Genomic DNA, 13780 nt, shown 5'->3' with positions numbered 1-13780 from the left:
ATTCATCCATCCACCTATCCATCTGTCCATCTAACCGTCCATCTGTCCATCCACCCATCCATGTGTCCATTCATCCACCCATCCATCTGTCCATCCACCCATCCATCCGTCCATCCATGCATCCATCTATCCACCCATCCATCCATCCATGTGTCCATCCACCCATCCATGTGTCCATCCACCCATCCATCTGTCTGTCCACCCATCCATGTGTCCGTCCATCCATCCATTCATCCATCCACCCATCCACGTGTCCATCTGTCTGTCCACTCACCCATCTGTCCATCCATCCATGCATGCACTCATGCCTTTGTCTATTTGTTCATTCATTCATTCATGGTTTATTGGAGCCTGCCATTTGCCAGGTACTGGACTCGACCCTGGTCACAGATGAGGCCCTGTCCTCCTGGGGTGTCTCTGTCCTCCCAGGGAGACACGAGGAGATGGACACAGAGGAGATGCTGTCTGTGAGGGACAGGGCAGCAGGGTGTTCCAGGAGAGAATGGGGGTGAGGGGTCAGGAGAGGCCAAGACCCCAAATGAGAAGCAAGCAGGGGAGGGCCTTGCTCAGGGCCGGGGGAGCCAGTGAGGCCGCCCCGAGGCACTGCGGCCGGAGGGGCTCCGTCTGGAAAGCCCGGCAGGGGCCGCGTCCTGGGAGCCCTCAGGGTTTGGCTCGGGCACGGAAGAGGAGAAGCAGGTGTGTGGCCAGTGCAGGGTCCCCTCCCAGAGTGTCACCCGCCCCGTCCCAGGGAGGCAGAGCGGGGAGGCAGGCGGGGCAGGGGCGTGCGTGGAACCCCCTTGGGAGATCGTTACTGTCCTCCGCTGATCGGTAGTCCCCGCCCCCCAACCGCCTGCGCACATGGAGGACAAGAAGGAGCACACGGAGCCGCCCATGGCGGTCACAGCGCACCGCTCCCTGCGACCTGGGCGGCCCTGGCCACGTCCGTCTCCCACGGGGGCTCTGAGTGTTGCTTTCACGGCCCCCAGGAACCTGCAGTCCTTCAACGCGCTGGTCCTCGGCAGCACGCCCCTGTTCCAGGTGGAGACCATCCTCACGGCGCCCGAGATCATCCTGCACCCCAACGCCACCGAGATCGACAAGATGTGCGTGCAGTGCGTCCGCAGCTGCGTGGAGGTCACCAAGGTGAGGGCGGGCGTCCCCAGGCGGTGGGGCCGTGGGCCCCCATTCCGGAGCATCCCCGGCCCGGCCTGGCTGCCTTGTCTTCCCTCCGCATCTTCCCGCCTGCTTTATCCTCCCTGTCACGAGTTTTGACGCCACCCTCACGGCTTGGCCGCACCTCCACCTCCTGCCCAGACCCGGCTGCTGCACACCTGCTTTTCTGCTCAGCGCCTACGTGGCGGCTTCCTCCCTGGGGCCTCAGGCTTGGCAGGCTCTGGATCACCATCCCATCCTGCTCCTGCCGCCCGCCCTTTCTCACCCGTCACCCGCCTCACAGTCACCTCCTGAGAGCACGGGCCTGGAGTACTGCCATCGCCCGAGAGCCCCCTGTGCTGAGAAGTGAGGCCGCCACATAGCTGGCTCCCTGTCGATGTTTGTTGAATGAATGTCTGTTGGCAAATGACCCAAAGTTTAGACCTTCTAGCCGGGGCAGTTAGGGATACCACTGACATCTTTTTTGTCCCTTGGTTTGTTTAGCAAGTAAGCAAGTTTCAAGCAGATACATGTATATATCTATGGAGTTTTATTTCATGCATTTGGAAGTTAATAAATTGTACACATGAAGTGTGATAAAAACACAGGGTTTCTAAGGAGGTATTTATTACCGTACACCAGGCACTGCCATTAGCCTCCCTCAGGACCTGCCCCCCCCTCACTTTGAGCACACTCGTGCCGTGACTCCTGCCCTTTCTGCAGCGGCTCTGGAGTCCCCTTTCATCAGTGTCTCTAGTTGCACTGTCCTGGCCGCCTTGATGTCCCGAATCAATTCAAGATGTTTACGTTTCGTGGTCATTTTGACTTTGGGCAAGAGCTGGAGGTTGCACAGAGCCACAACCAGTGCATAAGGTGGCCGAGGACCCGGCATCATGTTTTCATGAGCTGACTTTCCGTTGAGTGGCGCGTAGTAGCTGCATTCACCGTAGTTTTGATCACATCTCAGAAAGATGCTCAGGAAGGAGAACTCCAGAGCTTCTGCGAAGGTGGTGAGGAGGGTGGGATCAGTGTGTTTGAAGTGAGGAGGAGTCTTTGGGCAGGGATTAACGGCATGCCTGTTGTACTGAAATAAAATTTTTTTGGTCTTTTTTTGAGACAGGGTCTCGTTATGCAGTTCAGGCTGGCCTTGAGCTCACTTTGTAGCCCAGGCTGGCCTCGAACTTGCAATGATCCTCCTGCCTCAGCCTCCCAAGTGCTGGGATTACAGGTGTGCACCCCCATGCCTGGCTTTTTTTTTTTTTTTTATCTGAAATAAATTTTAAACGTAAGCTTTCCCTGTGTTTTTGGAGCACCCGTGTATCTGATCATCGATGCTAAGGAAATCACTTTGTAAGCCTCTGTGGTGCAGGTTCCGTTGGCTTAGAGGTGTTAGAGCACCGAGGCTTGGGTGGGGACAGAAGCTGTCCACTGGGTAAAAAAGCAGGACGGACCGGCTATCAGACTGCACCTGCGACTCGCACCATTTCAGACCCATTTACCTTCCCCATACTGGCAGGTGATTGAGGCTTTCGGGAAGTCCGTGTTACTTGATCTGCATGCTTTCTTTTAGATGACAATAGAGCCAGGCGTGGTGGTGCACGCCTATAATCCTAGCATTTGGGAGGCTGAGGCAGGGGGCTAACTGTGAGCTGGAGGCCAGCCTGGGCTACATAGTGAGTTCAAGGCCAGCCTGGACTGTGTAGCAAGAGTGTCTCAAAAACAAAACAAAACAAAACAAAACTCTTAGCAAATGTTAAAAATGTATTTCACTGAAGCAGAGCCCCCGTAAATGAACTCGCAGGTCAGCCTCGGCCGCCCAGTGCGGCTCAGTGGCCTTCTGGTTCGGACTCACGGCTGGGGAAAACAGGTGCAAGTTTCCAGCCAGGCTCTGGAGGGCCTTGGGTTGGGGCGGACGCAGCAGCACCCCCGCTGCGCAGGAGGCTGAGGACCCGGCCCGGCGAGTGCTGGCGCTGAGTCCCCGCAGGCTCTGGGCGGCATTCGTGTCCCGCTGGTGCCAGCATAGCAGGAGCGGGCTTGTGAGGTTCCGTGTCACAGGGGCTGTACTGTGGTTCGGAGCAGTCACGGGCGACCCTCTCAGGCTCAGCCATCGTGAATCACACCTGCATGAAAGAAAAGGGAAGCCAGGTGTGGCAACACAGGAGGCTGAGGCAGGGGGGTTTGCAAGTTCAAGCCCAGCTTGGGCGACTTAGGGAGATCCTGTCTCAAAAAAACCCAAACAAACCAAAAGACAGATGTAGTTCAGCTTGAAGGCCTACATTCGATCCCCAGTAATGTAACAACAACAACAACAAACAAACAGGAGCCTGGGCTGTATACAGGGGATGTCAGGTAGTAGATTTGTTCTGGGACAGTGGCTGCGCCCGACCCAGTGTGCTTTTGCCTCTGTAAGGAGGGAGGCAAATGTCATTTCATTCGTCCACGCTGCAGTTTGCATGTTGCCTGCAGGCCGCTGCGAACCCTAGTGGTGAAGACAGACCCTACCGTTTGGTGGCGCAGGCCTGTGAGCACAGCACTCAGGAGGCTGAGGCAGGAGGGTTGCAAGTTCCAGTCCCACCTTGTGTCAGTATAAACATGAATACATCTAAAGGGCCGGGGACGGAGCTCGGTGTGAAGGCCCCGAGTTCCATCCCCAGGGCCTCAGACGCTGACACACGCCACCCTGTCCCCTGACCAGCACTTCGTGCGGTGGATGAACGGCAGCTGCATCGAGTGTCCGCCGCAGAAGGGCGAGGAGGAGGAGGTGGTCATCCTCAGCTTCCACAGCGACATCTCGCGGAACCCGCAGGTGACGGAGCAGGCGGTGCTGATCCCGCAGAACGTGCACCGGCTGCTGGTGAGCCTCATGAAGTACCTGCAGCGCTGGAAGCGCTACCGGCCGCTCTGGAAGCTGGACAAGGCCATCGTGATGGAGAAGTTCGCCTCCCGCAGGCCGCCCTGCGCCTCCTTCGACGAGAAGCTGCAGTTCTACTCCCGGATCGCCGACGACGTCATGCGCCACCCGCTGGTCAAGGACGAGCACTGCATCCGGCTCCTGCTGGGGCCGCTGGCCACCACCATGCAGGAGACGGCGAAGTCCTGGGTGGCCTCGCTGGGCAAGCTGCTCAACGACTCGGCGCGCGAGGAGCTGTACAGCCTGCAGGAGGAGATCGAGGTGCGGCTCGGGCCGGGCGGGCGCGCGCTGTCCCTGCGCTCACCTGGGACCTCACTTGGGCCCCTCCGTGCTTCTTTTGTAGCACTTGAACAGAAACCTCAAGAAGAGCCCCAATACCCTGGAGGACCTCAAGTTTGTCCTCTCCACGATCGCAGAGATCAGAAGTAAATCCTTAGTCATGGAGCTGAGATACAAGGATGTCCAGGAGCGCTATCGGACCATGGGGATCTACCACGTCTTCGTAAGCCAGCTTCTCCGTAAGCTTGTCCGTGTCGGGCCACCCCGCAGGTGTTTAGAATAACTTCAACTCACAGGTCGATGGAGTGATTGTTTCGTTTTGAGACAGGGTCTCGCTATGTTGTCTAGGCTGGCCGTGAACTCCTGAGCTCGAGGGATCTTCCCGCCTCAGCCTCCTGAGTGCTGAGACCACAAGCCACACATGCTAGGCACGGTGGTACCGTAAACTTAGTGCTTTCCGTGCTTCTGGTTGTGTTTCGTGTGTACTAGGCTTGCAGTTCAGTTGCAGCCGGAGTCGTGGAATAGACTCAGTGACCAGACCTGTGGGAAGAATTAACTTAGCTCTCGATCTTCCTGGCTGATGTGGCATTTTTGTGGCTCGTTTTGTGACTGCACACCGTCTGGTGTTCCTCTTCCTTCTTTTCTTTTCTCTTCCCTCCCTGCTTTCCTTCCTGCCTTCGCATTCACGTCTGTCTTCTCTTCCTGTGGCTCACTGTGAACCTGTGCCCTCCGCCTTCAGCTCGTTCACTTCCTACTCAGCCGTGTCCACCCTGCTGTCCCTGGTTCTCTGATCCATCCCGTTGGTGTTTAATTGCAGCCAGTGGGATGGACGTTCTAGAATTTCCGTTTTAAAAACAAATTCCCGTTCTCTGCCCAAACTCTCAATTTTGTCTTTCTTTTTTTTTTTTTTTGGTCTTTTTGAGACAGTATCTCGCTATGCAGTTCAGGATGGCCTTGAGTTCACTTTGGAGCCCAGGCTGGTTTTGAAATCACAGCGATCCTCCTGTCTCAGCCTCCCGAGTGCTGGGATTACAGGCGTGCGCCACCACGTCCAGCTACATTTCTTTTCTTTCATTCATGTTTAAAAAAGTGGTTTGAGACAGGGTCTCGCTATGTAGTCCAGGCTGGCTTCACGGTCATCCTCCTACTTCAGCCTCCTGAGTGTTTGGATTATGGGTGTGCATCACCATACCCGGCCTGATTTCATTTTAATTATAAAAATAATAGATGGTGATGCATACCTGTAATCCCAGCACTCTGGGAGGCTGAGGCTGGAGGATCACAAGTTTGAGCCCAGCCTGGGCAACTTAGCAACTTAGATGAGACCCTGTCTGAAAATAAAACAAATAAAAGGACCTGGATGTATGTAGCTCAGTGTAAAAGCCCTGGGTTCACTCTCCAGTCCTACAAAAAAGTTTTAAAAAAATACTTCAACCAGTTTTTTCCAATTGGTTCAAATGACCCATCCTGGTGTGACTGGAAAAGGAATCCCCACAGCAACTTTGCCCGGAAATTTCAGTTCCAAGTTGCTGGGGATTATTGTTTGGTCTGCTTTTCTTCCTTTCTTCTTTTGATCAGCCCCCTGACGCCGAGAGGGAGCTGGTGGACAAGATCGAAGGCATGTGGCTCAGCCTCTTCAGTGATTCTGTGAACGTGGAGCATGCGCTCGGGGGCATCAAGCGAACCTTCACCGAGGTACGGGACTGCGCGCCCCACTCCGCGGGGCGAGACCGCAGAGCGAGCACCCCGGGCTGAGTGCACGCAACCTCGCTTTCCAGATCACTCGCGGAGAAATACTGAACTACCGATGTCAGATAGACGACTTTGCAAGGCGCTTTTACAGCCAAGGTCCTGGCACCGTTGGAGAAGACCTTGATAAAGGTCAGATTATTGCACGCCTGTCATTCCAGCACCTGGGAGGCTGAGGCAGAAGGATCGCTGAGAGTTTGAGGCCAGCCTGGGCTACATAATGAGACCCTGTTTAAAAAAAAAAGGATAAGACTATCATCTTGAGTGAGCTGTGGAGTTGTTCCTGCCCTTTAAATAACATTGGCTAAAAGGGGACAAGACGGGTCCCCTAAAGCTCTTACACTAAACAGGACACGATAGACCCGTGAGCCTCATGTACGCCGAAGACTGCCAGGGATGCTAGAAAAACAGGTCACCAAAGAGGACCTTGGGAAGGTGGCACCCGGCGTGGTGACTGGCGAGTGACGCCGTGGTGTGGGTGACCTTGGGGCTGGGGTCGAGTGCAGGGAGAATGCGCAGTGATCCCCGGCTCAGGACCAAGGGGGACAGCGGAGGACGAGCGACCCGGACACGCTCAGCATCCCTGATGAGTGACAGCCGTGTCCCGCCTGCCCTGGGTCTAAGAACTAGGAGGATTTTCTGACTGGAGCCGCTTGCTCTGCCCCCGGGCTTTTGGCTGTACTCGGAATGAGTGTGATGCAGTCTGGAGATTCTCAGTCTGTCTCCTCCTGCGGCTTAGGAGATGGAATTATAATTTACATGTGCGTCATCTCTCCATCCTTGATGAAGAGATGCTTCTTACTCAGTTTTGTACACACTGACATGGAATTAATTTAACTTTTGTGCATGCGGGGATTAAACCCCGGGGCCTTTGCACTGAGCTACGTGCCCAGCCCTCTTTTCATTTTTTAGTCTTGCAACAGGGTCTGCCTACGTCTCTTAAGTTGTCCCGGCTGGGTTTGAGCTTGCGATCCTCCCGCCTCAGCCTCCCAGAGCGCTGGGTTTGCAGGCATGCGCCCCTACATTCTCATCCACTTATGCATCCATGTTCTAGGAGTAGAACTTTTGAACACTTTCGAAAAGGAGATGGCAAAACACGAGAAGGAACGCCAGGAGCTGGCAAAAGCGGAGAAGCTCTTCGACCTCCCCATCACCATGCACCCGCAGCTGCTCAAGGTGCAGAAGGAGATGGCCGGGCTGCGGGTGATTTACGAGCTCTACGAGGGCCTGAAGGTGAGCGCGGCCCGGGCACGAGGCAGTCGGCCCACGCTGAGGACCTCAGGCCGGGGCTGCCCGGCCTCCCTCCTGCGCGCCACCCGGCTCCAGGAAGTCACTTCTGTCCTGAGCACTGGATGAGTGCCTCCCCTGTTACCCGCACAGTGGGGAGCACAGGTCTTGCCGCCACCCAGGACGCTCAGTACTTCTGTCCCCAGACAAGGAAGTCCAGCTTGCTCTGCCCAAAGGTCCTCAGGAAAGCTGGTCAAAGACCGCTCCTGGTGGTGCGCGTCTGTGATTCTGGCGCTCAGGAGGCTGAGGCAGGAGGACTGCTATAAGTTCAAGGCCAATGTAGGCTGCATAGTGAGTTCAAGGCCAGCCTGACCTACCTAGGGAGACCCTGTCTCAGAAACAACAAACGAGCCGACAGAAAGCTGTTAAAAGAAACACCGAGGGGGCCCGGGATGTAGCTCAGTGGCACAGCACCTGCCTGGCAAGCGCAAGGTCCTGAGTTTGATTCCCGGTACCGGAGAAAACCCAAACAAGCAGAGAAACACTGAGCACCGGGAGAGAGGAGCCGGAGGCGCTGAGCACTGACGCGTTTTCCCGGGTTTCGGTGTTAAGCAGGGGGTGCTGGCGGGGGCACGTGTGGAGAGATGGCGGCGAGTGTGTCTGCGATAGGAGCCCAGCACAGAGGAGAGGCTGGAGCTGGGGCGGGCGGGGGGCTGCCTCAGCGACGCCTGGGCCCTCCACTCCATGGGACAGGGCAGGCCCGAGGGCTGGCCTCAGCGGGGCAGGTAGTTCCGCCTGTGGTCGCCGGGGAGGTGTGTGTGGGGCGCTTCCGCGGGAGTTTGGGTTGCTCCGTTTCCCCAGAGGTGCGCACAGCGGGGTGAGCGGAGGCGGGGTCTGGGTGGGCTGCCCGGCCGAGGGGGCATGGGGCAGCCAATGGCAGGGATCGGGCCTGGACCTAGGCTGGGGCCCGGGGGCAGGGTCTGGCGGTGCCATGCTGTGAGTGTTGAGGCACCGGGCGGCCCCGGCCGCGGGCAGGGAGGAGAGGGCGGGGCAGAGGCCCAGGCGGGGCGAGAGCCAGGACGGAGGGCACCGAGGGGGGCCGGGACGGGCGCCGGCATCCTCAGGGTTTCCCCAGTTTGCGTCTTGCGCGGAGGAGGAAGCAGCTCGCGAGAGTCCCCTCTAGAGCGTTCTGTGCCTCCCGGGAAGACGGGGGAGAAATGACAAAGGCAGAGAGGTCGTGCGACCACGCACACCGAGGGCCGAAGCCAGAGCCCTCAGTGCCGGCCGTGGGGGACACAACACTTGCTGCGTTCCACAACCTGTGACTTTGTCAGGCTGGGTGCTGGAGTTGCCAGAAAGGGCTTTGTACCCCTCGGGGAAATGTGTCTCTGTGGTCACCGAGTGGGGTGCGTTCGGGTCTTGTCCCACGGTTTGAGGTCCTTCCTGTGCACCCTTGGCGTGCCATGGGTAGAGGGACAGACGGACGGACGGGCGTGCTGTCCTCAGAGGGGTGAGCGGGGCCAGAGCCGGGGCTCGCCCCCTCGGTGCTCACAGATGTGCGCTTCCCTGCGCCCGCAGGCTGCCAAGGAGGACTGGTCTCAGACGCTGTGGATCAACCTGAACGTGCAGCTGCTGCAGGAGGGCGTGGACGGCTACTTCAAGGCGCTCAAGAAGCTGCCCCGGGCCGTGCGCGCCCTGTCGGTGGCCTACCACCTGGAGGCGAAGATGAAGGCCTTCAAAGACTCCATCCCTCTGCTCCTCGACCTGAAGCACGAGGCGCTAAGAGACAGGTGGGCTGTGTCCTGCTTGGCCGCCGTGGGTGCATGGGGGGAGCCTTTCCTTAAAGATGTTCCCTGCTGAGACCTGGTGACAGAGGACGGGGTTCCAGCAGTGACACAGAGCTGCAGATAGCTGGCATCGTAGAAAATTATCAGATGGCACATAGAAAATCATCACCCCAAGGAATCTTATGCGTGTGTATGTGTGTGTGTGTGTATGTGGTACTAGGGACTGAATCCAGGGTCTTTGCACTGAGCTACATCCCAGCCCCTTTTAAGTTTTTAAATTTTATTTTGAGACAAGGTCTTGCTAAGTTGCCTAGGCTTGGTATGGATTTGAGAGCCTCCTGCCTCAGCCTCTTAGAATGCTGGGATTGCAGGCATGCGCCACTATACCTGGCTGAGACAGTCTCTCCTAAGTGCTCATGTACACTGGACAGCTCTGTTTCACTGTTTGTCCCTCAGGCCCAGGGACTTTGGTGCTTAGCCATCTGCGTCACTGTCCTCGCTGGCTGGCCTCCTTTGCATGTGTCACTGTTCTAAGCTGTGAAACTCAGAGTGTTTGCTGAGGGCAGGTCCCAGCTCTGTGACCCTGTCACCCAGGGTGTCTCGAACTCTGGCCCCTTTCCATGATGTGAGTCAGACATGGACCTCACCTATACTGTCACGGTTTTTTTGCTTTTATCAGTTTGTTTTTCTCTCTGTCTCTCTTTCTTTTTTTGAGACAAGGTCTTGCTGGCCTTGAATTCTCTGTGATTCTCCTGCCTCAGCCTCCTGAGTGCTGGGATTATAGGCATGCACCACTATGCCCAGCTAGTTTCTTTTATTACTGAAATGAATGCAATCTGAAAAGAAACTTGTTTCACCAGTGTAAGCAAAAACACCAAAAGCTCTTGCCAGAAATAGACAGGAATTACAAAAGTAAAAGTACTTTTTTGAGACGGGGTCCTACCGTGTACCCCATGCTGGCCTCGAACTCGCACCAGTTACAGGCTTGCAGGTGTGCACTGCTATGCCTGGCCAAAAAAAATGTAATTTAAAAAAATTTAGCTGAAACTCACCTGGCCTGCAGGAGGCCCGGCCTTTAGGGTGTGTCAGGCACACAGCGTACCCACCCCGGACCTGTCCTTTGACAGAAGCAGAAGGCTGGGAGGGGGACGGACGGGGTCCCCTTGTCCCGGGTGAGCCTGTGTTGTGGGATGTCCAGTCTGTGGACCCCTAGCCGGTGACCAGAGTCACACTGCCCAACTTCCCGTCAGCTCCTGGGCTGGCCGGGATACAGAGGTGGAAGGAGCAGCAGTCTGACCGCTCCTGGGCCCTCCGGTGTGTGACCCAGCGCGGAGGCCCTTGTGTGGGGGCCCGGCTTTCCGCCATCCTGCACCGCGGCCGGCAGCCTCGTCGTTGTCCACCCCACATCGTGGGAGCACAGACTTGGGCAAACCCACAGGCCAGGTGGGGTCCTCGAAGGGAGGCCGGGCCGGGCCCGAGCCGGTGCCGAAGGTGAGCTCGGTGAGCAGGGCCTCCTGTCTGAGGCAGCCCCTCTGTCCTCTGCCAGGCTGTGCCTTTGTTGCAGTGCTCGGAGCAGTTTGCAGGGGCCGAGGCGTCGCCCCGTGGTTAGCGCTTGCCTTGCGTGGCGAGGCCCCAGGCTTGGTCCTGAGCACCGGTAATGAACCGATGCCACAAAACAATGTGCAGTCACAGCGGGCGAAGGGCCAAGCTGTGTGTGTCCTTGAGGGCTGTGAGGACGGGCACGGACGCGATCCTGCTGTATGTTGCTTCCCGGGCCACTTGGACGGCTGGCGGGATCCGGAACAACGGGATCCAGCGAGCCTGGGTCCGACCCCTCCAGTCCCCCCCACGCCGTTCACCTGGGGTCTCCTCGGGGTGATCCGTGCGTCTCCAACTTGGCCAGCGTGAAGGTTTCTTTATCCTGCTGCGCTCCTAGGCACTGGAAAGAGCTGATGGAGAAGACAGGCGTCTTTTTTGAAATGACGGAGACGTTCACTCTGGAAAACATGTTTGCCATGGAGCTGCACAGGCACACGGACATCCTCAACGAGATTGTCACCGCCGCCGTCAAGGAGGTCGCCATCGAGAAGGTGAGAGGCGCTGCGCTCGGGAAGGGGCTGCGGCCGGAGAGGCGTTTCAGGGCTTAAAACATTTTGAGCAGTGCGTGTTGGCGCTGGGTGGAGATCTCACTCATCGGGGGAGAACGGTGGTTCCTTCAGAGAGGAAGCCCGCAGGGTTTGCTGCAGGGTTTGTTGGGTTGAGTGATAAGGAACTCTTTTTTTGTCCTTTTGAGACAGGGTCTCACTGTGCAGTTCAGGCTGGCCTTGAGCTCACGTTGTAGCTCAGGCTGGCCTCAAACTCTCAGTGATCCTCCTGCCTCAGCCTCCCGAGTGCTGGGATTACAGGTGTGCCCCACCACGCCTGGCTCAAGAACCCTTTGCTCTGAAAGGGGATTTTCCCGCCTCACTTAGCTTTTCTCCTGTTCCTGATCATAGTTTGACTCTCATTTGTTTATTGTAGAATAATGGATCTTCATGGTAGAAAATTAAAAGAGAAGCCGATCACTCACACTCTCACCACCTGAAGATAACTATTACTAATGTTCGATAGACTTCCTTCTTGACTTAGGAAAAAAGCATGTGTACACATGTATACACGCATGTACACATGTCTCTGTACACATGCTACACGTGTGCATGCACACAGACCCACTCATGACATATGCACACCTCCATGATTATACACACACACACACACACACACATCTATGGACAAGGTGTGGCCAAAACGGGGAGTGAATGTTTAAAGTTTAAAAAAAGTGTTACAGTGAAACACACGTTGCCCTGAGCCCGCCTCCAAAGGCTCCCCCTCCCTTTGAGCACACTCATCCCATCGCTCTGCCCTTTCTGCAGCAGTGCTGGCGTCCCCCTCCCTGAGTGTCTGTAGCTGCACTGTCAGGGCCGCCTCAGTGTCCTGGATGGGTTCAGATGGTTGACCTTCCACGGCCACTGTGACTTTGGGGAGGAGAGGGAAGTTGCACAGGGCCACGTCGCTTCTTGGCCTTTTGGCTAAGATCAAGTGTAGCATCTGTTCTTGTCAGCACAGGGCCAGATCTGGTGACCGAGGTGGATGCGGACGCAGCGTCAGGCTTTCACGAGCTGCCTTTCTGTGGCGTGGCGCTCAGCAGCAGCAGCAGTCGCTATATTTCGGTCACGCCTTGTAAAGACAGCAAAGCGGGTCCAGAGCTGCTCCCAAAAGTGGCAAGGATGACGGGGTCAAAATGTTTGAAGCAGGGCAGGACCTGGAAGGGATTCATTTGTTACTGTAATCAGTTTATTTTATTTTGTCTTTTTGAGACAGGGTCTTGCTATGCAGTTCAGGCTGGCCTTGAGCTCACTTTGTAGCCCAGGCTGGTCTTGAACTTGCAATGATCCTCCTGCCTCAGCCTCCCGAGTGCTGGGATTACAGGTGTGCGCCACCATGCCTGGCTTAATCAGTTTTTTTTTTTTTTTTTGAACTGGAAATCGAACTCAGGACCTTGCGCTTGCTAGGCAGGCACTAGTGCCACTGAGCTATATCCCCAGCCCTTAATCAGTTTTTAAAATGTAAACATTTACTGTACATTTCAGTCACAACTTGTATATACATAAATACATGGGAACATATGCATGGCACACACCTGCTCACGTACTGATATAGATACCCATTTACACATTGTATTCACACACATATGTGCACACACATGCCTAATGTGCACATCTACATAGGCATGCACAGATCCCTTACCCAGGGACTTAGCCATAGACACAGCCCTGGGAAATGGCATCACAGAGGCACACTGCTTTCTCACTAGAGCTTCTCAGCAGTAGAGGACACCGAGGGCAGACCCGGAAGTGTGCGGGCCCTGCGACCCGCTGAGTTGCTCAGCCCGGCTCCCGGTGCCCTGTAGCCGGGCCTCCACGGGCCGTGTCACCGCCTGAGCCTGGTCTCTGTGTTAGTGACCCTACCATGTGGGGTTGCTCGGGAACTGGATGAGACCAGCGTGAGACCATCTGTGTAACACGCTTTACACGCTTCCGTGGCATGGCGCCAGCCCGTGGCAGCGGGGACGATTGTGGCCTGGAAGAACCTTGACCCCTCCCACACCCGACCACTGTCTTGCGCTGGAGTGGGGGTCCCAGCAGCAGAGGCGGTGTTGTGGGCGGGGGTCACGGTCCTCTCCTGTCCGCACAGGCCGTGAAGGAGATCCTGGACACGTGGGAGGTCATGAAGTTCTCGGTGGTGAAGTACTACAAGGGCACGCAGGAGCGCGGCTACATCCTGGGCTCCGTGGACGAGATCGTGCAGTGTCTGGATGACAACGTGGTCAACCTGCAGAGCATCTCGGGCAGCAGATTCGTGGGGCCGTTTCTGCAGACGGTGCACAAGTGGGAGAAGACGCTGTCTCTCATCGGGGAGGTCATCGAGGTGGGGACGCGGCCGGGGCCCGACAGCCTCTCTCCGGCTCCTCTGTCTTGATTTGTTTTGGGGGACGAGTGTGTGGTTGGAGTTTCTGGCATTACTGGGGATGGAACCAAGGGTGTTACCCTGGAGCTACAGCCCCAGCCCTTTTTTATATTTTTTCTTTTGGACAACATCTCAGTCACTGTGTAGCCCAGCTTGTTATCCTCCTGCC

General features: G+C 56.4%; 1 protein-coding gene across 4 annotated transcripts in view; it reads left to right on the top strand.

Moving 5' to 3' along the window:
- Dnah10 (dynein, axonemal, heavy chain 10) overlaps nucleotides 1-13780 on the top strand; it is a 101785-nt gene that overhangs the window by 30807 nt on the left and 57198 nt on the right. For all 4 annotated transcript variants that reach the window (XM_013503541.1, XM_013503540.1, XM_013503542.1 and 1 more), the window contains 9 exons: nucleotides 987-1143; nucleotides 3848-4324; nucleotides 4407-4565; nucleotides 5921-6037; nucleotides 6121-6223; nucleotides 7146-7324; nucleotides 8897-9108; nucleotides 11042-11195; nucleotides 13339-13572. In XM_013503541.1, coding sequence (XP_013358995.1) covers nucleotides 987-1143; nucleotides 3848-4324; nucleotides 4407-4565; nucleotides 5921-6037; nucleotides 6121-6223; nucleotides 7146-7324; nucleotides 8897-9108; nucleotides 11042-11195; nucleotides 13339-13572 — 1792 coding nt within the window. The remainder of the gene's footprint in view (nucleotides 1-986; nucleotides 1144-3847; nucleotides 4325-4406; nucleotides 4566-5920; nucleotides 6038-6120; nucleotides 6224-7145; nucleotides 7325-8896; nucleotides 9109-11041; nucleotides 11196-13338; nucleotides 13573-13780) is intronic.

Source organism: Chinchilla lanigera, unplaced genomic scaffold, assembly GCF_000276665.1.
Source record: "Chinchilla lanigera isolate Chin_1 unplaced genomic scaffold, ChiLan1.0 scaffold00081, whole genome shotgun sequence".
Lineage (NCBI taxonomy): Eukaryota > Metazoa > Chordata > Mammalia > Rodentia > Chinchillidae > Chinchilla > Chinchilla lanigera.
This window is presented reverse-complemented; position numbering and strand designations above follow the sequence as displayed.